At 39.5% G+C, this 26563-nt stretch overlaps 1 protein-coding gene across 1 annotated transcript in view; it reads right to left on the minus strand.

The window, feature by feature from the left end:
- The window catches only part of LOC127435415 (carboxypeptidase M-like), an 82280-nt gene that overhangs the window by 45516 nt on the left and 10201 nt on the right, over window positions 1–26563 (minus strand). The window contains exons 3-4 of the mRNA XM_051688894.1: window positions 22428–22525; window positions 9300–9469 (exon numbers count right to left, since the gene is read on the minus strand). Coding sequence (XP_051544854.1) covers window positions 9300–9469; window positions 22428–22525 — 268 coding nt within the window. The remainder of the gene's footprint in view (window positions 1–9299; window positions 9470–22427; window positions 22526–26563) is intronic.

A 26563-nucleotide genomic window follows, 5' to 3' on the forward strand; every position in this document is an offset into this window, starting at 1 on the left:
AATACATAATGTATATCTCCAGAGCACTAAGACATTGTCTATTAAACATATCTGCACATTCTAAATGTCCCTAAGCTTCACACATAGAACCAGCAATCTGGACTAAACGTCACCACCTTGTGCAGACCAATTTTTTTATTTTGTTAAGTGTACACATGGATGGAAAATGCATGCATATCCCATGTTATTCTGCTAATAAAGTCCTATAGGCCCATTACCTTTGTAACAGCTGGAATAAGTCATTTGAAAGCGAAGATTAACACAAAGTTAACAAAGAAAAATAAACTGCATAGAAAATAGTACTGTGGAGTACAATTTTCGTACTGCTGCAAAACTCATGAATATTAATTATGCTATGCACAGTAAAAGATTCTTTTAAATTACCTGTTTTGATCAACAGTCATTCTTAATGACCAATTCAAGCACGCAAATATTTCATATAATATGGTTATTTCGTCTCTACATCTGCCACTATCAGTCTTTGGATTTTGTTAGTCAGTAGATGAATACATAGATCAGCACTTTAATTAAGAACATGACTGATTGATCTAGTGGTAACTTTTTGTCTTTAGTTTTTAGAGGTTTTGTATCCAAATTCGCCCAAACATAACTTTAGAGGTTTTGTATCCAAATTCGCCCAAACATAACTTTTTATTTTAATAAAACAAGATTGCATCTGTACGTCAGTGGATGGGTGTTACACTTTAAAAATAAAATGCAATAACAGATGCGGGGATACGAGAGTAGTGGAAACACAGACATATTTATTCACTGAAATTCAGACAGCGACAACCACAGACTCTCCACACCAGCAGCAGGAACCCAGAAAAAAAAAAAGTCAATATGCGCCTGAGCGCCCGTTAACGAGATGACACAGCTCACGAACAACCATCTCCCATAGCACAACCCAGCCATGAAATACTCAGTTTATATAGGGAGGAAACACACTGCGCACCGGTGTGTCCCATCAACAATCAGCTCACCTGGTTATCACACCTGAAAGTGATTAAGTGAGAGGGAGAGAAAGAGACAACACACACACTCTTTACATACACACAACCAATACGGCGTCACCGTATGAAGAAGGTCATCGCAGTGGGGGACATAGAAAAGAGTGCGAGCTGCAGAAAAACTACTGAAACTAAACGACATTGATAACAGCCGCAACAAACATTTATCATAACATTCAAAATAACACGTTCCAGTGCCAGATCACCAGTCAAAACACACAGATGAAATAGAAACTCCTAGTCAAGAACTGGAGATGTTTCATTTGGATTATACACATACCTGATGAAAGCTATTTCAAAAAGTAGTGAGGACACATCTCATACGTGTCAGCCCATAATTGATGGCGATGTATCTAATAATCATTCAGCGAATACTTTGAAACAACTGAGAAATTAATCTTTTATCTCTTTTTTATTTGTCCGTGTGGTCATTGTTGTTGACAAAATAAGCTCATCAACCCACGAGAGCCCAACCACTGTACACGTGCTGCAATAGTAGGTAGGCGATTGGCCGCTGCTGCTGCTGTAATCAATCACGCTATGGGTCTGTAGTCATTTGTGCGTTCAGTGAGAATTTAGGCAATTTGACATGAAAAAGCCTCTAAAAAAAGTGAACATCAACTATAATATACATATATTTATATTTAATAAATTTGGATACTTATGTTGGGGTGGCAGATGGGGTGGCAATGCTTTTTCTTAGGGTGGAATCTGCCATCCTATGCCACCCTGGTAGATCTGCCCCTGCCCCAGTGACAGAAGCGGGACATTTTTTTTTTCACATAAGAGCACATGTGAGCCCCAGTTTCCTGGCGAAATTCCCACAAAGGGGCGCAAAAAGCGAGTTGTTTTTTGTTGTTGCTGTAATGAGTATAATACAGTGAAGAGTAATGCACATTTTACTAACTCTACCCCCAAACCTAAACCTAACCACTAGTGGAGAAAATATGTAATGTTAGATGGAAAATGGAACCTCCACATCGCGGTCGTCACTCATTATGTGAACACGATTACTTCCTGGTTTCAACACGGGACGAGGACCTGGGTGTCCCACGCTGCTGATGCTATGCACATCCGGTCGCGCCACAGGAGAAGGTAAACATGTTTAAAATTATGCAAATCTGTCTGATGGGAGATGTTGTTTGTCAGTAACTTGGCATGATGTGGCAGACGCCAGGGTACTGGAACATACTGAAGCAACATGCCGACTTCCAGTGTGATTGTGTTGAAAAATATTCCATAAGACTCGTGTGCTATATAAAGTTTTTTTCCAAATCCTCTGAAGCCATACAATAGCTTTGTGTGAGGAGTAGGCAGAAATTGAAATCATTATTTACTAATAATGTTACCCTCCCTTGAAGCTTGCATCTAGTCCAGAATTAAAAAAATGGAGCATCAGTGATGTCAAAGCGCCATTTTCAGACTTATATTTCTCTCTGTAACTCACACAAAGCTGTCATATTGTATTAAGTCTTACTTTCATGATACTTTCATGGGCTTTTTATGGTGTTTTTTAGAGCCGTGGTTTCTACGGACTGTTATTGTATGGCAAAAGCTGATGCCTATTACCTGATAAATATTCAGTGTTTTCCACAGGATTTTGTGAGCCCAAAGCATTAACGAGATGGAGTTTAACGCAGTTCACAAATGGTCAAAACACAAAATCAAGCTCAGCGAGTAAAGAGGCTGACTACCACCCCTGTAGTCGCGAGTACAAATCCAGGGCATGCTGAGTGACTCCAGCCAGGCCTCCTAAGCAACCAATTTGGCCCGGTTGCTAGGGAGGGTAAAATCACATGGGGTAAGCTCCTCGTGGTCGCCATAATGTGTGGTTCTCGCTCTTGGTGGGGCGCGTGGTGAGTTGTGCGTGGATGCCGCGGAGAATAGCATAAAGTCTCCACACACACTACGTCTCCGCGGTAACGCGCTCAACAAGCCACATGAGATGCACGAATTGACAGCCTCGGACGCAGAGGAAACTGAGATCCGTCCTCCACAACCTGGATTGAGGCAAGTCACTACGCCACCACGAGGATTTAGAGCGCATTGGGAATTGAGCATTCCAAATGGTAGTCAAATAAAGGAAAGCCTCCATCGCCATATTTACAACAGGGGTGCTCACACTTCTATGGAATGAGATCTACTTTTTCATCATGTTATTGCAGCAATAAAGAACAACAAAGGCTATACATTATCACAGTACCAAAATTTCAGTTACCCACTCAAGAGCAGTGAGTGTTTTCTTGTTTTCTTGTTATGGTTGTTTGATTATTATAATGACACACTAGACGGCAGCAGGTCTATTAGCTTACATTTATATTTACAAGTCCGACATTTTAGTACAAATCCACTTTATTCTCTGCTGTTTACATTCACTTTAGACATCACTCTCTGCAGGCCGCCACAGTCTAGGTAATTAATGGGAAACACTGAATATTCATATTTATTTGTCTTTAGTGTTTGAGTTTCATTAATTAAATTTGTTTTACTGCTGTTCATACAGAGGCCTTCAAGATATAGTTCACAACATGTACTTCCAAGACTTGTCTGTACTGTATATGATACAGTACATCTCCACTGAAGCATCTACTTTCTTTAAACGAAAAAAGGACAATGTTGGGTATTGACTTTTCTTTGATAGGTATTGCTGAAATCAGAAGACACCCAAGTGATTGTATGGCATTGTGTTGTTAGGCTGGTACTGTCTGCTCAAAAGCACTATTGTCACAGTTTGTGAATCTACAGGATAAATTAAACTTAATGATCCTGATAGGGCTTTTTTAATATGTCTTCTGAATGCAAATTTGAACAGACTCACCATTTTTCCACATGGGTGGACTTTTGTTTATCAGTCAGTCATGGTAACAGGCCAATGAAATGTTTCCTTTTTTGTCTTGAGTGTCTCGTTTTCTTTACTTTAGGCTCATGAGACCCCCTTTTCTTCAGGAAAGCTATATACCACTGTTTCTGAGTCTGTGGGTCACATAGTTTTGAGTTTGCTATAATGGATGTTTATCTTTGCCCGTGAGTGAGATTCTGCATGCCAGATAAAACGTGTGTTTAGAGCCTTTGCATGCTGCTTATCAGCACAGTTTTGGGTGATTTGTGGGAAAAGGGTGATCTAAACATCTCCTCTGAGGCATGAGGCTACAGACCCCTACAACTTGAGAATAAACTGATCAGTAAAAAACTGCATTTGATTCAGCACAAATAATGTAGACATACTGCAACTTTCACAAAGACAGCAAATATTAGTATATTTCATGCTTTGAAGAGCCCTTGAAAAAAATAGTTATGCAGCCCATTTCAGCATGGATTTTGTTAACCAGTGACAATGTAATGCAGGCTTTGCAAAGAGACTCGTTGAATGATGGGGCAGCAACAGACAGACTGCAAACACGCAACCTATAGTCACTGTTATTTATTTCACATGTGAAAAAGTTAAATAATGAGAGTCAGAAGTCAGAAGTCATTTACATATAGAAGTCTTAAAGGTGCAGTAACAAAAACAGACTGTCTGAGAGAGTTTGCAAAATAATAACTTGAACCTAAATTACCTAAATTTTGGTGCAAAAAAAACCTTGAGTAACATTGTAAGTGGACCAGTGTTGCGGAGTAATTAACTAAAAGTACTAACATAAAGATACTAACGTAACTACATGTTTCAGTAGCGTGACAGTAGCTTAGCTGTTTTTTACAACAGTATAGCCTTTCCACAGTGGCATCTCAGTTCAAGGTCCTTTCCTTCGGCTTGTCCCTGGCTCCCTACACCTGGCTAAGCTAAGGCTGTGTGGGATCCATGTGCAGATTTACCTTGATGACTGGTTGCTCTTCAGCACAATCAGAGGAACAAGCATGCAAGCACAGGGATCTGTTGCTCATGCATTTGGGCCTCATAGTCAATTGGGCAACATGAGAATGCCTCATATGTGTTGAGGCAGTCGCTTATGTCTCCTTGTGAGGTGCCGCTATGTAGACACACTCGCAATTTAAAAAAAAATAAAAATGCCTTGTTCTCTTAAGACAAGTCTTTCGCCGGGCCAAGTGGCCAGATAGTTGTCGCCTTGGACAAATACTGGACTCTGGGCACTGGGCATTGGTGCCCTGGCTATGGACAAGGAATATGTGTTCCCTCTTGTCCACTTGCTAAACCAAGTGCTGTGCAAGGTTTGGGAAGACAGGGAAACGGTGTTGTTGGTTGCACCGCAGTGGGCCAACAGCCTTTGGTTCCCAGAGCTAGTAGAGCTGTTGGATGCATCCCCAACCGAAGTGGAAACTTCGCATTTGGCCCCTGAACAGGGCTTATCTAAGACACAAGGGTTGTTGCAGCCGGTGCTCAACACCATACTACAGGCGAGGGCCCCCTCTAAGAGGCTGTTGTATGCCTTAAAATGGTGACTTTTTGCTGACTGGTGTTCCTCCGTGGAGAAGACCCAGAGCTTTGCCCTGTACAGACTGTCCTTCGCTTTTTGCAAGAGTGCATGGATGCAGGGAGATTCATTCACGTTCGAAGTGTATGTAGCTGCCATATCGACTGGCCTTGACCCCTTTGGATCATTTGTCTGTGGACAAACACCCTTTGGTCAGTAATTTCCTGTGAGGAGCAAGACGGCTGAGACCCTCTCGCCCGCTACTGTCCTGGTCTGGTATTTGGCGCTAGTTCTGGATGTACTTACGGGTTCCCCATTTGAGCCACTTGATGCAGTAAGCTTGCGCGTAATCTCTCCGAAGACCGCGCTGTAACTCGCTTTGCTTCAGTCAAACGTATTTGGGATCTTCAGGCCTTATCAGTCAATGACTCTTGCTTAGAGCAGTGTTTCCCATTAATTACCAAGACTGTGGTGGCCCGCCACAGTTTCATAATGAACCAAAAATATTTTTACATTTCTCATAATAACATAAAAGATCTCTAACATTGCGTTTTGCGCCGTTGCTTCAGCAAAGCATTGCTCACTCCCAGTCAGTCAGACCCAACCCCCTGAGATGCTCACACACACACACACATGCACTGGAACCACCTGGCTGCATCTGAGACACCAAGGCATTTTGAGGACACAACATCACTTGAGGTAAGTAACATTAACTAACGTTACAGTATCCACAGCAGTTATCCACTAGTCCAAACACAACTTTATCATTATCAATGTATGACAGCAAACAGATAACATTACTGCAGAAATTATCATTGATAATTAACATTAATTTAACTTTAGCTAATTTAATTAACGTTAGCTAATGACTTTAGCTGTCAGTCTCCTCACTTATGTCAACTGACATATCCGGCTGTTTGTCGTGAAAAACAATGTATAACATATGTAACGTTATATCTAGCTAGCTAACATTAGCTAATTATCTAACGTTAGTGTTATTACCATCGGCTCTGACAACGTAGCTATTTTTACCATCTGAGGAGCAAGTTTTGTAATGTTTTGTAACATTTTGTAATGTTAGGCTATTTGTAATGTTAACTAATCAAAGTTGAAGTAACGCTACTGTTTTAACTCTGTCTCGTTTACCATGCTTTGTGAGTGTGTCATCACCATTCATATCTATACAAACAATGTGTTTATGATTACATTACTATTAGAGCACAACATTTTTACAAGAAAACAATGTTCTTCATAGATCTAGCCTCTTAATTTTGCTCTCAGAGTGCAACATTTAACTTCAAAATGTACAACATTTTCGACTGGCCTTGACCCAGATTTTCAGGGGAGCATGCCCCCGGGCCCCCCTAGAGGGTCCCAGGTCCACCCACCACAGTCTCACAAAATCCTGTGGGAAACTGTTAGAGTTTGGATCAGGCTTGTCAAAAGCTGTTCTCAAGCCTAGGGAAAGTTATATGCCCAAGGTTTGGGCCACTCCCTTTAGGGCTAATGTAGTTACCTTAAAAGCTTTCTCTCCTACTCTGAGTCGGGTGAGGCAAAGAGACTGCACATGCTCTGCCATGCGAGGGTGCTACACTTGAATATTGACTGTATGAGTCAATTCAGGCTGACATCTCACTGTCTGCTTTAGAGGCTGAACAAAGGGTTTGGCCATCTCCAAGCAAAGACTTCCTTACAGGGCTGTTGACACCTTTGTGCTCGCTTGCGATTCGCAAGGCGTACAGTGTCCCATGGGTGTTAAGTCTCATTCCAGCAGGAGCTTGGCCTCCTCCTAGTCATCTCATTAGAGGACATCTGTCTGGCTGCAGGCAGGGCTTCCCATAACACCTTTGCCAGGTTTTATTACTTGGATGTTTCTTCCCTCTCTTCCCAGATATTCACTGCAAAGGAGGGTTGATTTTTCAGTGTTCATTACTCTGATGGCTAGAGTCATTGTGTAATAACTGTTGGTCTCATGATCATGTCATTCTTTAACTCTTTCTAGTATGAAGAGTAATGTATTTAATGTCTCACTACCCTGTTATCTAGTGGCATTAAATTATGTTGTTGGTCAGTGACCATTCTGTTTCTCTCTTCCCCCACTATGGTGTGGATGAGAATTTTAAAACAATATATCACTACCTGTATGGCTAGTGTCATTGTTATACTTCCAAACCACAAGTGGTTATTAAGGTTCCTCTCTTTACCTTCCTATCGTTCAATATGAAGGGGAGACATTGTCAATGTTTTTTCAACTACCCTACTGGTTAAAGGCATTGTCTCATGCATGTGAATCAGTAGCACGATGTAATGGTATACATTTCCCACAGTGTCAGCTAGTGACACAGCGTCGAAGCGACCGACTTGAAAGAGAATGTTCTGGTTACGACTGTAACCTTGATTCTCTGAAAGAAGGGAATTAAATGCTGCGTACGCTTGGCGCACTACTGATTTCTCACTGCTAAGGGATCGAGAGAAGCTACTGACGCAGCGTCTCAATCCCTCCTTTCATGAAACCAAGGTTACAGTTGTAACCAGAATGGTTTACTATTGTAGTAGCCATGACTGTAGTAACCATGCTTAATTTTAAGGGTACTACAGTTTTACAAAAAATACCATGGTAAAACTATGGTTACTGTAGTGATACTGCAGTGGTTCATTTTCGTAAGGGAATGTTACCTTAATTGCATATACCCCGACTGTCTATCAGGTGATATTACTGAATTCTGATTGCAGAATCATCCGACTGTTATATAGCAAAAAATTAGGGTTGTCAATTTAACGCATTAATTCAGTGTGATTAATTATATAAAGAATAACGTGTTAAAAACATTAATGCAATTAATCCTGTATCTGGACCATAATAAGAAATATTCCTACCATGGGAGCAATTCAAGCTTTAAGTACCACCTGCTTTCAGCAGTGGGTAGTGAGCAAAACTCCAGCTGAATAGGCAATGTGCTGCTCTACAGAGAACAAACCACACTCAGGCTTGCTTGACACTAGCGACAGCACAAGATGTGTGAAAGTGTAATTCCGCAATGCAAGGATTTTGAGATGTGTTTTTCTAAGTTTTAAACTTAGTTTAACTTGACACAGTGACTTAAAAACTCAAAACTGTGTTTATGACGTGATGCATCCAAATTGATATGCTCCAAAAGCATCTGTCAGACGTATATGTACATGGAATCGTCCGTGGAAATGTCCTTTTAATAAATCTTTCTTGGGCACATTCATGAATTCAATTGCAAAACTGATGCTGTGGACTGTAGGTCAGTGATAGGCTTATGTTTAATTATATGTAAATACACAATAGATTGCATTTTAAAGCCACTTTTTGTATTGTTTTACTCGTCTGCCACAATAATGTGATGCATTCTAATTATCTGAATTATTATCTCTATATTATATCTATAATTATTTAAATATAACTATTTATAATTATTTAATCATTATATATATTGAATTATTGTTATGTGAGGGCCTTTCTCAGCAAATATGTATGTTTGCAATAAATCTGATTAATTAATCGGCATATCATGTAATTAATTAGATACAAATTTATCGATTTTTAATCTAAATTTTTAGTTGACAGCCCAACTAAAAATATTTTCTTCTTTAAATAGCGTCAATGTGGTTAACTTTTTTTTTTTTTTTTTTTTTTTTTTAGATTGTAGTGTATCTAACTACTTTTTTAAAAGAGTAGTTTGACTGTCGTTTAACTACTTTAAGTTACGAATTACAGTTTCAAAGTACCTTCCCTGAAGTAGACTTCATGTAAAAAAAGATCCACTAAGCGAAATCACCCACTGGAAAGCACCACTTGTATGACAATTGTATGACTGTGTCATCCTGTGCTTTATGCTGCTTTAGCACACACACACACACACACACACACACACACACACACACACACACTCACCGGCCTATTGTATACATGCAGTCACGTGCAGAGGACTCAAAGCCATCTGGGTTCATGGATGGCAGGATGTGTACACGGCTGCTGTTCAACATACGGGTCACCAGAGGGTCGCTCAGGTAATGGCTGGTCAGGTAATCGATCAACTGCAGCAGTAACACACGTCCCACAACCTGAACACATATGAACACAAAAATACAGTGAATAAAATACCATTTCCAACTTGAATGTTTAATTGTTGCATTTATATATACATTTAAATTGATGTATCCTGATTTTGATGTATAGTGTGCTGTTGTACTACAGTGCATCCAGAAAGTATTCACAGCGCTTCACTTTTTCCACATTTTGTTATGTTACAGCCTTATTCCAAAATGGACTAAATTCATTATTTCCCTCAAAATTCTACAAACAATACCCCATAATGACAACGTGAAAGAAGTTTGTTTGAAAAAAAAAAATCACATGTACATAAGTATTCACAGCCTTTGCTCAATATTTTGTTGAAGCACCTTTGGCACCAATTACAGCCTCAAGTCTTTTTGAGTATGATGCTACAACCTTGGCACACCTATTTTTGGGCAGTTTCTCCTATTCTTCTTTGCAGGACCTCTTAAGCTACATCAGGTTGGATGGAGAGCGTCGGTGCACAGCCATTTTCGAATCTCTCCAGAGATGTTCAATTGGGTTCAAGTCTGGGCTCTGGCTGGGCCACTCAAAGACGTAGCCACTCCTTTGTTATCTTGGCTATGTGCTTAGGGTTGTTGTCCTGTTGGAAGATGAACCTTCGCCCCTGTCTTAGGTCCAGAGTGCTCTGGAGCAGGTTTTCATCAAGGATGTCTCTGTACATTGCTGCATTTCCCTCGATCCTGACTAGTCTCCCAGTTCCTGCCACTGAAAAACATCCCCACAGCGTGATGCTGCCACCACCATGCTTCACTGTAGGAATGGTATTGGCCAGGTGATAAGCGGTGCCTGGTTCCCTCCAGACATGACACTTGCCATTCAGACCAAAGAGTTCAATCTTTGTTTCTCATGGTCTGAGAGTCCTTCAGGTGCCTTTTGGCAAACTCCAGGAGGGCTGTCATGTGCCTTTTACTGAGGAGTGGCTTCCGTCTGGACACTCTATCATACAGGCCTGATTGGTGGAGTGCTGCAGAGGTGGTTGTTCTTCTGGAAGTTTCTCCTCTCTCCACAGAGAAACACTGGAGCTCTGTCAGGGTGACCATCGGGTTCTTGGTCACCTCCCTGACTAAGGCCCTTCTCCCCCGATCGTTCAGTTTGGCTGGGCGGCCAGCTCTAGGAAGAGTCCTGGTGGTTCCAAACATCTTCCATTTACGGATGGAGGCCACTGTGCTCATTGGGACCTTCAATGCTGCAGACATTTTTCTGTACCCTTCCCCAGATCTGTGCCTCGATACAATCCTGTCTCAGAGGTCTACAGACAATTCCTTGGACTTCATGGCTTGGTTTGTGCTCTGACATGCACTGTTAACTGTGGGACCTTATATAGACAGGTGTGTGCCTTTCCAAATCATGTCCAATCAACTGAATTTACCACAGGTCAAGGATGATCAGTGGAAACAGGATGCACCTGAGCTCAATTTTGAGTGTCATGGCAAAGGCTGTGAATACTTATGTACGTGTGATTTTTTTATTTTATTTTTTTTATTTTTTATTTGTAATAAATTTGCAAAGATTTCAAACAAACTTCTTTCACGTTGTCATTATGGGGTATTGTTTGTAGAATTTTGAGGAAAATAATTAATTTAATCCACTTTGGAATAAGGCTGTATAACTTTCTATTGGTAATGGTTTATTTATTAATTTTTTATATTATTATTATTATTATTATTATTATTATTATTATCATCTTTACATTTATAATTGTCTTTAGTTCTTAATTTTTAGGCTATTATTACCTGTTGTCATAGACAAATACTTGCGTGATGGCAAATGAGGCCGTTGGAGACAGTAAATGTTTGGATTTGGGAAGGTGGTTACATACGATTTTTTGATCACTTAGTTATTTATTTTTTCCTTTTGTTTAAAGTGCAATTTGAATTTAGAAATATCTTTTAAGTTTTTCCTGTTTCAATAAATGAATTAAATTCTTAAAATCAATAAAGCAAAAATATTCAATGTCCCTTGGCAGGGGGGTTGATGATATAATCGGATATTGCGATATTTTTTTAAGCCGATTATTGACAAAATATTCTTTACATTTTCATGTACAAGTGTTTATTGCCAATGCATTATTAGGCACTATACATACAAATATAAAACAAACTGAATGCTAAAGTTTAATTTGATAAAGTTAAAAATCTTACATATACTCCTTAAATTAAGCCTTTTTTTCTGATCTTTCAACAGAATTGCAGTTTTAAATCCATACGTCAGACACACATTTAAAAACCATCAACACCAAACACTGCTGAACCACTGACAACTGCATAACACTTCCAAGTAAATCCTACTGTAAAAGAGACTCTGAGAACAGCTTGATACATCCAGTGATGGCAAAATACTGTGTTCATCCATATTCATCAGTACCCACTCATTCACTGACTCACTGACTACCTCACTCAGAACAACCACAAAGAAAAAACTGCAATTACACTATTCAGGGGAACCGTAAAGTCGGCTTTTATCTCATATTGACACATCTTTGAAGTGCCTAAACATTTTACTTCATTCTTTTTCACCCGTAATGGCCCCATTTGTCAATTTATAGTTTGTATTACTGCAAATTGCTCTCTTAAAGGGTTAGGCTACACACTGATATGTGATTACATTTATTTGTAAAAACGTCCATTGATGTGGCTGAAACTTCATTGAAGTGGTTTGGTTTTTGTTTATGGCGCAGTTTACTTGGTGTCCATCCATTTAACTGCACCATGTGGGTGAACAAAGTTCTAAAGAACTGAACTTAAAGATGCAGATCTGAGAACCGTGTAGTATTTCCTCTTCAAACAACCACACCAACACAAACAGTGACCCTCACTCGACTCAGGGCCACAAACATGATTATAGGGCCCAAGTGCTCGGACGTTGCATGAACTTTAACACCTCTGTATGAACTCATAGTAACTTTAGTAACATAACATCGAACACTATTGAAATCAGTAGTCCAGTCTCCTATGTGCTTCACGTGAAGTCTATGGTATGTCCCTATTTAGATAGCTAAGAAAACGTGTGTGCTTTTTTGGGCACAGATCCCTCACACCTGTGTCATGATGTATTTGGGGACAAGATTACACTTGTTGGTGAAACAAAACATCTGTGTAAAGAGATGAGGGTAGTGAGGCCCAGTGTTATATGTACATTTCACCATTTTATATATTCACACAGGATGTGTGGACATATTACACATCTGTTAGGTGATTTGGCTAAGCACCATAGTTCCCTATCTGTCACTCACTCAACATTGTGTCGATGTAGTGACACTAGGGGTCACCCTTGGGAGCCCCAAACACCTCTGATCTTTGAGAAAAGGCCAATGGGAATTGGCGAGTGGAATTTGCATGCCACTCTCCCGGACATAAGGGTATAAAAGGAGCTGGCTCGCAAGCACTCGTTCAGATTTTCTCTTCGGAGCTGAGCGGTTGTAATCGGTGAGCTGAATTACTCTGCCGATCTATTATCCTCGAAAGCTCTTTGGATTTACGCCGCATTATAGCGGTTTCTCCCCCTCATGCACCGGTGGAGTACAGAGAACGGCCCTGGGCGCTCCAGCAGCTAAAAGAGTATATTCTTCTACTAAAAGAGTATATTTTTCCTTCTAAAAGAGTGGCACTCACAGAGAGTGTCTTTTTAAAGATGACTTTCCATTTGTGTTTAATTCCTGGTTGCGGTCTTTACCTCTCCGTTTCCGACGGCCACAATCGCTGTTTTACGTGATTGGGCACTGCCCATGCGGAGACAGCATTCGTGGACGGGTCATGTCTTCACTGCGAGAATCTTTTGTTTCCTTTTCTTTTGATTTCGCCGCATGCATTCGCCGAAACATCCCCCGAAACATCCGCCAGGCTTTGGGTCAACTGGGAAAAGAGCAAGCTCTCCCCGGTTCAGAGCATCTCTTTTCTCGGGTTGGCGTTAGACTCAGTCTCAATGATGGCACGCCTCACGAGTGAGCTCGCGCAGTCAGTGATGAACTGCCTGAAATCGTTCAGGCGTAGAACGGCGGTCACACTGAAGCAATTTCAGAGGCTCCTGGGGCATATGGCGTCCTCGGAAGCGGTCACGCCGCTCGGGCTGATGCATATGAGACCGCTTCAGCACTGGCTTCAGACTCGAGTCCCGAGATGGGCATGGCACCACGGGGCACATTGCGTAATCATCACGCTGATCTGTCACCGCTTGTTCAGCCCTTAGACGGACCTGGCATTTCTACGGGAAGGGGTTCCCCTAGAGCAGGTCTCTAGGCGAGTCATCATCATGACAGATGCCTCCAAGTCAGGCTGGGGCACCGTGTGCAACGGGCACACAGCCGCTGGCTCCTGGACAGGGCCGCGACTACATTGGCATATCAACTGCCTCGAGTTGCTGGCAGTGTTGCTCGCCCTGCGCAGGCTTCAGCCGTTGATCCAGGGCAAGCACGGTGACGGTAGCATACATCAACCGCCAAGGCGGCTTGCACTCCCATCGCATGTCGCAACTCGCCCACCATCTCCTCCTCTGGAGTCAGCAGCGACTCAAGTCGTTGCGAGCAACTCACATCCCAGGTGACCTCACAGCGCAGCGGACACACTGTCACAGCAGGTCACGCTCAGGGGAGAGTGGAGACTGATTTGGAGTCGATAGAGTAGAGGCCACGGCTGGGGCAGCCTGTCCCCATTTTTTGTGCAGTCAACTTGTCCCCGAGGTGCAGGGGACCGTACGACATTCGTAGGAGCATTGGGGGAGGTTACATGAGGGCCAGGTGTGCTGGCTACGAGGCACGCAATGGTCTGCCCATCTCGCACCGCCAGTCCATGTAACACAGTTCAGCTAGTTGTGGCGTTTCGTATAGGGACCACTAGTGTCACTACATCAACACAATGTGGAGTGAGTGACAGATAGGGAACGTCCTGGTTATTTCGTAACCTCCGTTCCCTGATGGAGGGAACGAGACGTTGTGTCCCTCCTGCCACAACACTGAACTACCCACTGAAATGATTGGGACCTTGTCTCGGCTCCTCAGCACAAAACCTGAATGAGTGGTTGCGAGCCAGCTCCTTTTATACCCGTATGTCCAGGGGAGTGGCATGCAAATTCCACTCGCCAATTCCCATTGGCCTTTTCTCAAAGATCAGAGGTGTCTGGGGCTCCCAAAGGCGACCCCTAGTGTCACTACATCGACACAATGTCTTGTTCCCTCCATCAGGGAACGGAGGTTACGAAAGTAACCGGGACGATTCCTCTACTTTTGTGTTGTAAAATGTATTCAAAGGTTTCAGCAGAATCTGAAAGACATTAGTTTAAGACAGAATGGCCACAGATCGCTTACTGACCATCTGATGCTCATTGCACAAAACTGGCAAAAACAAAAACTGCAAGCGGCAATCAGATTGCCAACTGCTACACAAAATCAAAACAAACAGAATTAAAATAGTTTTGTGTTAGAATAAATTGTGTTCAATCTGGGTTGATAAAATGAGTACTTTTGAGGTACAAGTTTGCCAAGTTAGTGCCATCAATTCATTGAATCAGATTTGTTAGTAGCAAGTAAACTTGATCCATGACCACAACTGTATATTATATATACACAGTTATATCTGTAAAACTAGATTTTTACAGGAAAATGGGAGTGGTGCTTGCACATTGCTATGGATTTACTACGGTGTTCTAAGTGTGTTTAGATCATTGCTATGTGGTTTCTAGGAGGTTGCTAGGGTGTTCTGGGTAGTTTCTAGGTGGTTGCTTACTGGCCCTAGTTAGTAGATTCCACCCCCAAGTATCTATAATATTTTGGTTCCTAGATATGTCTTTAGTCTCTCCTTTAATGTAAGTCTGGGGGATTTTTACACTGAAAATTGTAAGTAGGAACAATTAATCAGTGCTACTTTTGGATGGACAGAAATTCTTACCGCAAAGTCAACACCAGTGTTAGGCAGTGACGAATTACATGTAATCTGGATTATGTAATTAGATAATAAAAATCGAGCACTTGTAACTAGATTACATTACATTGTAAAATGTGTGTAATCAGATTAGTTACTTTTTAATGGATTACATGATTAAATTTTTTATTACAAATCAACCAACGGCAATAACTAGTGTGTAATTTGCTTATTATTATGGGTGTAACAATCCATCGATCGGAATCAATGCATTGATCCAATAACCAATGATCTAATGTTATCGATACAACGTGTAAATATCGATATAGACATTTTTTTTAAGATGCACCTTTATTTTAATACTCTCATGTCAGCCACGTCCGTATGCATTTCCATCAGGCGATGAAGCAACCTTATTACATTCATTTCAATTTATGAGCACTAAATACGCTTTTCATGTGGGATAAGGATGTGCGCAGGGTCTGTGAAGCCAAATTGCGGTCTGCTATCAGTGTGCGTGCGTCAACCGGGCTTCCCGCGAAAAGCGTACCTTAGAAGTACCTTATTTTGTTGTGGATGTCCCAATGTGGATACTAAATTTGCACTTTTCAGAGAGCTCAATAAAATATTTAAATTATATTTTGGTTGCATTTGAGGGCAAACTTTTTTTTATTGACTGTGGGAAAAATAGGCACATAATATCAGAATATCAATCGCAGGGCCCTGAATCGAATCAAATCGAAATCGTATTGCGGCAGACTTTGACATATCGGCAAATATCGGATCGCAGGCCAAGAGAATCGATATAAGATCGTATCGTGATGAAACGTCCGATTTACACCCTTACTTATTATGCTCTTAAAATTAACATTAAACATGCCCAATGTAGGTTGCATGACCAAAACATTGTATCAATAAATTTGTAATACTGTTTTGCATGCAACAGCAGTGTTTTTTTGTTTATTACTAATGTTTAACAAAAGGAGTGTTAACTTAATACATTTGGTATATAATACATTTAAAATTAATGATTTGTTTTATCGAGTAATTCAAAAGTAGTCAGATTAGATTACCTTAAAGTGTAATCTAAAATATTATGTTTCTGATTACAACTGTAGCTTTGTAATTTGTAATCAGTACAGGATTACTTTTACTCCTCTGTGTAAGTGGGTGGTTCTTGGTCAGAACAAGCTCCACTTTAGACCAGACATTATAATCAAGGCATTTATTATTATTTTTTTATTTATTTATTTTTTGCTTTGGAGAAAAGCATATGCTAAATGAACAAGTGTAAATGTAAATGAATGAAAAAATGTCAATAGTCAAAAATCATATGAATGATGAATAACTAAACCATTGGAGATTATTTATAGATCTATTCCTGCCATCATTCCATAGATAACTAAGGCACGTGGGCTGCTTGTTTAAGTTGGCATGTGTGCAATCTGTCTGTGTCTCACTTGGCGTGTGGACAACAACAGGATTGTGCTAGATAAACACACAAACACACTTTACTCTGTCAAGGCCACCCAAAGTCTGGCTTGGCTTAACTCCCCTAATAAAATTTGAACTATCCCTAAATCAGATCAAGCTGGCATTAAAAAACACTGAGAGCAAAATCGAGAGAGTGTGTGTGAGAGAGTGAGGAAGAGAGAGAGAGTGGGAGAAGACATCCACTGTTGAAAATCTCCGGTCGGACTCAAAGCAGGCTGTATTTTCACAATTGCGCTTTCATGCAGCATGCAGCTTGCGCAGGCAGTGGGCTGGGTCTGGCTTGAGCAGCGTGGAGCAGAATAATTTAAGATAGATGTAAAACCAGAGCTGGAAAAAGACAAGCAAGTCAAACTACACTAACTCTCCCAGCCAAAGGGCATTTGACCCTGTGTTATACATTCACTGGACTTCAACTTTCCCATGAATAGCTCTCAGTGTTAGGGCAAGTAACATGTGTTGTGCAATCTGATTTCTTTTTTGGAAGAAACAAGGAAAATAACACGTTTCTTTTTGAATTTACACTGCAATACCAAAGTACATTTTTCAAAATAGTAACTTTTCTATTAATAAGTGGTTTTTGCTAAGGCAAGCATCACTTACTATTACACATACTTGGGGTTAGGGGTTTGTACAAATCCCTGAGAGATTCAACTTTGTCACTTAACTCATCCCACACCATTTGTGCTATGGACATGAATGATACCTCATTGGAAATCATGTAGCTGCTATTACTTTTCTAAGCAAATTGGAAGTTTTTTTACATGGCGAACAATAAAATAGGCAAAACAATCCCATAGACCTGAGCCATATCTAGAGACCAGAATATTATAGAGACTTGGAGGTGGGCTAGCAACCACAGCAATGCCCTAGTAACCACCCAAAACACCCTTTCTACTGCATAGCAATATACTAACAACCACCCAGGAATATTGTTTTTCCAATTAATCACTATGTTCATTTGAACGATCCCGATATCGGTTCTTAAAATCCCAAGAACGATTTTTACCCTTTCTACTCAGTCAGTAGTCAGTGTTACTACTCAGCACTGTAAATATATATATAAATATATATAAATATATATATATATATATATATATATATATATATATATATATATATATATATATATATATATATACACACTGATGAGCCAAAACATTATGACCACTCACAGGTGAAGTGAATAATGTTGATCATCTCCTAACAAGGCCACATGTCAAGGTCTAGGTTGATTAGATGGTAAGTGAACAATCAGTTCTCGTTGTCAACGTGTTGAATGCAGGAGAAATGGGCAGGACCTGAGCAACTTTGACAAGGGCCAAATTGTTATGCCCACATGACTGGGTCAGAGTATCTCTGAAATGGCAAGGCTTGTGGGGTGCTCCTGGTCAGCAGTGGTGAGTACCTACCGACAGTGGTTCGAGGAGGGACAAACCACAAACAGGTGTTGGGTGCCCAAGGCTCATCGATGCACGAGGGCATCGAAGGCTATCCCGTCTGGTTCAAACTGACAGAAGGTCTACTGTGGCACAAGTCACAGACAATTGTAATGATGTTACGGGTGGAATGTGTCACTACACACAGTGCATCGCATCCTGCTGCGTATGGTGCTTCGTAGCCCAGCCGGAGTGCCTATGATGACCTCTATCCACCTACAATGGGCACGCGAGCGTCGGAACTGGACCTTAGAGCAGTGGAAGAAGGTCGCCTGGTCCGATGAGTCCCGTTTTCTTTTACATCACGTGGACGGCTGTGTACATGTGCGCAGTTTACCTGGGGAAGTGATGGCACCAGGATGCACTGTGGGAAGTCAACAAGCTGGTGGAGGGAGTGTCATGCTCTGGACAGTGCTCTGCTGGGAAACCCGTTCCCGGTCCTGGTCTGGCCATTCATGTGGACATCAATTCGACCCGTTCCACCTACCCAAACATCGTTGCAGACCAGCTACACCCCTTCTTGGCAATGGTATTCCCTGATGGCAGTGGCCTCTTTCAGCAGGATAATGCGCCCCTGCCACACTGCACACACTGTTGGTTGGAGGAGCATGATGAAGAGTTCAAGGTGTTGCCCTGGCCTTAAAATTGGCCAGATCTCAATCCGATTGAGCATCTGTGGGATGTGCTGGAACAACAAGTCCGAACCACAGCAGCTCCACCTCGCAATTTACAGGATTTGAAGGATCTGCTGCTAATGTCTTGGTGTCAGATACCACAGGACACCTTCAGGGATCTTGTAGAGTCCATGCCTTGGCGGGTCGGTGCTATTTTGGCGGCACGCAGAGGACCAATAGCATAATAGGCAGATGGTCATAATATTTTGGCTCATCGGTGTGTGTGTGTGTGTGTGTGTGTGTGTGTGTGTGTGTGTATATATATATATATATATATATATATATATATATATATATATATATATATACACAGTGCTGAGCAGTAATGGATTACATGTAATCTGGATTACATAATCAGAGAACAAAAAGAAAGTATTTGTAATTAGATTAAATTAAAGTTAACACTACAATAAGGTTATTTTGTTAACATTATTTAATGTTAATGGTTTCAGGAACAAATAATTTTAAGCCTTTATTAATCTTTGTTAATATTAGTTAATAAAAATACAATTGTTCATTGTTAGTTCATGTTAACTAATCTTAACAAATGAACCTTATTGTACAGGGTTGCCAAATTATATTTAAAAATAATAAGCCTAATCTTAGCCAAAACAAGAAATGTGACCAAATTCACAAAAAAAAGAATATATATATATATATATATATATAGAGAGAGAGAGAGAGAGAGAGAGAGAGAGAGAGATTGTGATTTGGAATCGAATCGGGAAATCTGTATCATACACAGCCCTAAGCCCAGAACACTTTAGCAACCACATAGCAATGCCCTGGCAACCACTCACGACACCCTAGCACTGAGAGGGCAAATTTTGCATGGGCAAGCATCTGAAAAAAAATGACAAATTATAACAATTGAACCATTTACACAGAAATTTGATCTATTGGAAGTAACAATTATAGTAATGCATTATTTTTCGAATATACGCTAAAACACCCAAGTAAATTTTTAAATAAACAATGCATGTTATTTTTCTATTAATTTAATATATTTACTCACAGAAAATGTACAATTTCTCCTTTACTCATATCAGTATATAATCAGACGCGTGAAACCACTGCAAATGAGCGGCAAACCGAAACAAAACTACATATCAAAAAAGCTGTCAACCCTGCAAGCACTACAATGTCATTATACACTTATGTGTATAGACGTTGCATGCAAACTTGTCTACAGCAAAAATAGCACTTTAAAACACTTTGAAACACCTGCAAGCGTAGCATGGCAATACCATTCTATAAATGAGCAAACCTCTGTCAACCGACTTGGGCCACATTAACGAAACACGAGCAGAACTAATTTGTGTAATCATTTGTAAAACCATGTTTTTTGTAAATAATCATATTTGCAATTGTGTAAGAATGGATTTAAACACATTTGACACTGAAATTTGATCTGCTCGTGTTTCATGAATGTGGCTCAACGTAATGTAATTATTCACTTTAATTTGACATAATGCAATAATGTAGTACAATTTCACAGTGATCCACATTAGCCCTGTCTGTGTTTACTGTCTGTATGATCTCTTTATCTACATGTTTAAAGAGACTTGTTTCTATTCAGCTTTACATAAAGGGATGATGTTGTGTCTTATGGTGTCATTTAAGAAACTCAGAACACCATTGATGCTCTGTAGTGGTGTTTGCAAAGGTTTGGCACACCTCACCATAAGATTAATCATATAGTAGATGTGGATGGGTAATGCTTATATGACTAGTAATGTCTACATATTTATGCACAAACTGCAATCTTGACTATTCACTATTTCACATTCTGTAATAGTGAACATTGCTCCTTCCCATCAATGTAAATTATAAACTATCACTCTTGCCATTTGCAAGATTCCGCAAATGGCAAGCCCACTATTCTGCATCACATATACATATTCTATTTATATTCATTATTTGTATAATTATTTATTATGGATTTATAACTATACATTCAGATTTACAACTATCTATTCTGGATATATAACTATATTTGGATTTACAAAAACATAGGCTATTTAAATGTATAACTATCAGTATATATTCAGATTTACAACTATATACACTGGCGGCCAAAAGTTTGGAATAATGTAGAGGTTTTGCTCTTATGGAAAGAAATTGGTACTCTTATTCACCAAAGTGGCATTCAACTGATCACAGTGTATAGTCAGGACATTAATAACATGAAAAATTACTATTACAATTTGAAAGAAAATGTTCAGAACTGCTTAAACTACTTCAATGAGTTCTCATCAAAAAACGATTAATTAATCAAATTAATTGCATACATTAATATTTGATGAGAGAGCCCCTCAAATAACAATAATTTGACCAAAGACCAAAGGCCAACAGAGCAATGTATTATGATTTATTATGCATTAAGTCTTTAAAGGTGAGAGTGTGTAATTCTGTGCCACTCTGTCCTTAACATTATGCCAAACATCTACTTTTGTGTTCCATGGAAAAAAGGGCATACAGGTTCAGAACAAGAGTAAATGATGACATGATTTTAGTTTTTGAGTAAACTATCCCTTTTAACATTGCAAAAATTACACACTTCAGCCAACAATCTTTCACCTAAAGCTTTTTCAACTACCCCAACTTCTTTTAATAGTGATTCCATTCAGAGTTCCTCTTGAGCAAATTTAGTTTAGTCCCCACACAAAGACAGGAAGTACTGAATTCACAATAGATCTGACCGGGCATGGAGGCAGAGCAAACTAGTGAAAAGATCCCCCCTCGATACCCCACCCTGAAATTTTCCAGTGAGGGTCACAGTCCACTGCATGTCACTGCTGTCCTGGGTCGGTTCTGTGAACTGAAATGCTTTTGTACACGGACCCCCTTTCCCACACACTGTTCACCAAATACGCCCCTTCAGACCGCCACTGGCCCCTCTCTCTCAAACAACAACAAAAAACTAAACAAACGCAGAGTCGGATCTATTTAAGAAAGCCCCCAATTCCAAATTTAGCTTTGTCTAAAGAAAACTGACATGCAAGGCTGCGTCTTTCAGAATCGGTTTTATTTTGAAACCTAGGCACACTATAGGTTTTGTTAAAAACTATTGCAAAACAGAACGTTCACAGAAAAATTTAAATTATGTCATTTTTTAATCACCCTCATGTTGTTTCAAACCTGCATGACTTTCTTTCTTCCGTGGAACACAAAAGGTGTAAGGCAGAATGTTAGCCTCAGTCACCATTCGCTTTAATTTTATTTATTTCTGTGTGTGTGTGTTTTTTTTTTCATGCAATGAAAATGTATGGTGACTGAGCTGTCAGTCCCTAACATTCTGCCTAACATCTTTTGTGTTCCACAAAATAAATAAATTCATGCAGGTTTGAAACAATATATTGACAGAATTTGCATTTTTGGGAGAACTATCCCTTTAAGTCCTCGTTTTTTTGTTTGTTTGTTTTTTTTTTAATGAATAACTAAGAAAAACAGCTGCAACAGTGTGTGCATGTCCCTATGCATTACCTCGTTACCGTGCATGTTGCCCACATATTTAAATTCTGGGATGCCCGTTCTGTGTTCTCTGGGATGTTGACCCAGTATCAAGACCCAGAGTTCTCTTCCTAGAAAGACAAAATGTAAATGTTAATCAACTTCAAACAAATGTTTCAATGAGTTGTGAACTGATGCATTTGCAACTGAATTAAGTGTCGGTGGACCTTATGCTGGTCACATGATTAATGTTTAGCTGTTTTCATAGACAACCTGACACTCAAATAATGTTTTTGCACAGTTTGGGCTGGAAACCGGCAACCCAATCCTATGTAATCTCACGCCTAGCTCTCATTCACTCTCTCTCTCTCTCTCTCTCTCTCTCTCTGTCCATCTCTCAGAGTGCTATTGTATATGGATGTCTCACATTCATGGAGCAAGTTTAAGCACCCTTGCTTCGGGTGAACTGGTGGAAATAAATATTCAAGACTAGCTTGAGAAGAAAAAAGTCTTCCAAACCTTTATCAAAGTTCATTACCAACTATTTCTGTACAATTGTATTGATAACTTTTTCCTTCAGAGCTATAAATGGTGATGGTTGCTGTAATTACAGCAAAGTGAAGTCAGTGGTTCAAAGTTCAAAGTTTATTTCTCACATGTTCAATCAAGAGGACAATCAATACACGATAAATACATTTCAATGGGACAAACATACAAAATATACAGAACATTAACCGAAATGTTTATACCAGAGCAATGTGAAGATGTACATTCATATATTTATTACATGACTTTGTCTTCAAGTAATTTTTGAAATAATTGAAACTCAAGTATTTCATGTCCATTTATGTATGTATGTATTTATTTAGTTAGGCTGCATCTAATAAACCTGGCTGTAAATTGTCACTTATATTATCACTTCTACAATTAATTCTTTATAAAATTTAAACTAAAATATTTCATGTCCATATATTTATCTATTTTATTTAAGTTGACATTTAAACTAGCCGACTGCACATTATCACTTACATCAGGGGTATTAAATTAAAGTTTCAAGAGGTCCTTTCTCTACATTTCCTTCCCAGCAAATGTCTGGAAAATAACTTACACGGTGTCAGCAGTCAGTATGGTTTGAAATTATGTTTTTTTTGTGTGTGTGTGAATAGTTATTATAACTTTCCACATTAGCAGCAATAGTATTTTGTAAAAGAAAAAAAGAAATTAAACAGTCAAAATAGTCTCTTCAAAGCAGAGATGTGGTTACTGGTCCAGATACAAAGCCAAAGCAGTTGGGTGTGAGGGATCTTTTCTACCAAAAGATTAGGCTAATATATTTCATAAAGTTCATTAGTCGAGGGAACTTGTATATTAATATTGCAAGATAAGATCAACATTTGTTTTCAAGCTGGGTGACAGCAGTCCAGTTTTTGTGTTTGATTATTTTTATATTTATTTTTCATTATTTTTTCATTCAGATACCTATGTATGGGACATAGGAATACTTTTGACTGAGAAAATATAGGTTACTGTATGGGGGTTCAGGGGTAACCCCTGAGAGAAAATTTAGAAAATGTAAAAGTCTGAATGGACCATGTTTATATTTTCCTAAAGTGAGAATCTTATAACAAACTAACAATTTACATCTTAAAAACACTGTTTGCTTAAGTTAAATATAAATGGGCTGGAACTCAAATCGCGAGGGAGAGAGGCAACACGCACAGAGCAGGAATGAAGCGTGTTCGGCGCTTGAGAAAAAGATGATATAGCGCTGATCGCCCCTGAGTGCTTGTGGTGTGTGTGTATAGCTCCATTGTTTTGACGCACTGCTCACTAAAACTGTAGAAACGTTAAGATAGGACAACCGTTGTCATTATTTCATGGTCCGGATGGAAACAAGCCAAGGTCCGGACTCGGACCACGGTCCGCTAATTGGTGACTGCTGACTTACATGTATAAAGGGTTCCCACTATTTTTGACAGATGAATTTCCATGACTTTTCCATGATTTTTACAGTTTGTGATTCCAGTTTATTAATTTCTAGAGAAAACAGAGTGAGACTATTTTATAATCCAAATTTGACTAGACAGACAAAAAACCTTGAAGTGTTTCAGTGCTGGCATATTTACTACATTTTGGCTTTGTAGGGCATTAAAGTCCATCACTATATATTGGCCATAAGTATTGATTAAACAGTACTCAGTTTTGGCTCTAAGGCTGTGGTAGTTACCCGACCACACCAATGAGAAGAGAGCATTATTTGTGGGATTTACGATTTTTAGTGATTTTTCTAGCCTAATGTAATGTCCAGCCCCAGTGATAACTTCATGTGACCTCTCCGCCCTCTGCACTAGACAGAGGGGACCTATCCTGAACTTCCCCAGGCACTAAATGTAGTAGCGCTGTTGTGACATCTCACAGCTACGCTGGCGTATGTGTGGTCCATGGCAAGTCCTCTGAGGTGTGGCCTCTGAAGTACTTAAAGCCTTTCAGTCTCTCCACAGGAGCCGCATTGATCAAAATGGGATTGTAGTTCTTTGTTTTCTCTCCCAAATCCATAGTGAGCACTGTGGTATTGTTGACATTAAGTGAAACACTCCACTGTGTCAGGTTCTCCACCTCCAATAAGTGCTATTGGTCTTCTCATCTTCAATGACTTACACATAAAACCCGTTAAATTGCCATAAAATTACCAGATGCAGATACTACAGTACCTGATATTCAAACAAGCAACGGCTTTCCAGTTTTCAATTCACACAACACCACCAAAAACTCTCTAATGCTAGGCAATTTGCTGGAAATTATATTTAACAAAGTTCCACCGGACATATAGTAGATTACTACCAGTTTGATCAAATAGCAGGGCATATATTTTTTTTTTGGAGCTAAACATTCACAATATTTGCTGCATTTTCATGCTGAATGTTTATGTCAGAGGGATGCATAGAATGCTCAGGACCCAAATGCAGAGTTAAAACAAAGGGGAATTTATTAATACAAAAAGGGAAAAACAAACATAAACTACCCCGTAGGGGAATAATATAATCCAGATTGACCATTATTATGTCTGTATTTTCATCACCTCTATCAAAATTTGAATGAAAAGCGATTGGGTTAAACTGAATCTGAATCGTACTTATGTCAAAGCATCCTACCTGCAGGAACCGTTAATGTTATGCCTTTGTTTACACATACCATCGATACAGAACATTTCTGGATTTTTCTTTTATTTGTTTTTTATTTTATTGTCAGAGCTGATTTGCCAACATTTCGAAAGCAAGTCCTGTTCATACAGAACCCCTAAATGGAAAAATTCTGATTTACAGTCAAAGCTCTATATCATCTGCAAAATAAATGGTCTTCTAATGCAATACACTCCAATTAAACTCCAATTGAATCCCATAAAATAAGCCCTGCTATAAATGTACCTGGACTTTTATTCCCAAAGCTACAAAAGAGTCGGAGTGATCTTGGATCGAGTATACATTTTTGGTGAGATTGTAAAGGCAGAACTTAAATTTGATTGCTAAAAAGTACCCAAGAACCAACCGCCCCATTAAGGGGTTTTCACATGGAGCCAAGCATCAAGTTCAGGTTTGCCCTGGATGCAAAGATTATTTATTTTTTTACTTTGACCCCATTGCCGCAATCTTTCGCAGCATCAACCAGTGACTACTGGACAATTTGCTTATATGGAATAAGTCTACCTTTAAGTGACAGGTCCAACTTTACACCAAAGTGTTTTTCAAACAAGTTTTTGCCTCACTAATGATGTCTTTGAGAGTACAAAGCAACAAGAAATGTTTAAAAACTGTCAACATTTATGAATAGATATTGAGTCTCAATTTATTTTTAGTAAAGGAAAATTCCGGGTTTAATGCAAGTAAAGCTCAATCGAGGTGACTGCATAAACCCTAAAATGACTGTAAAAAATAATGATTTAAACAATTTTACAGTTCAAATAATACACACATTTTAACAAAAGAATAAGTCTACTGGAAGTGCTTTTATAAAATTATAAGCTACACATTTCTGCCTTTAAACCCTACAAAAATTGGCCCCATTCACCATTCACTTCCAGAGTAAATGTAACTGAAACCTCAATTTTAGTGACAAGTTGAAATAATTTTTTGTGGTGATAAAAATTATGCCACAAATGCTGCCAATTGATC

Source organism: Myxocyprinus asiaticus, chromosome 45 (assembly GCF_019703515.2).
Source record: "Myxocyprinus asiaticus isolate MX2 ecotype Aquarium Trade chromosome 45, UBuf_Myxa_2, whole genome shotgun sequence".
NCBI lineage: Eukaryota > Metazoa > Chordata > Actinopteri > Cypriniformes > Catostomidae > Myxocyprinus > Myxocyprinus asiaticus.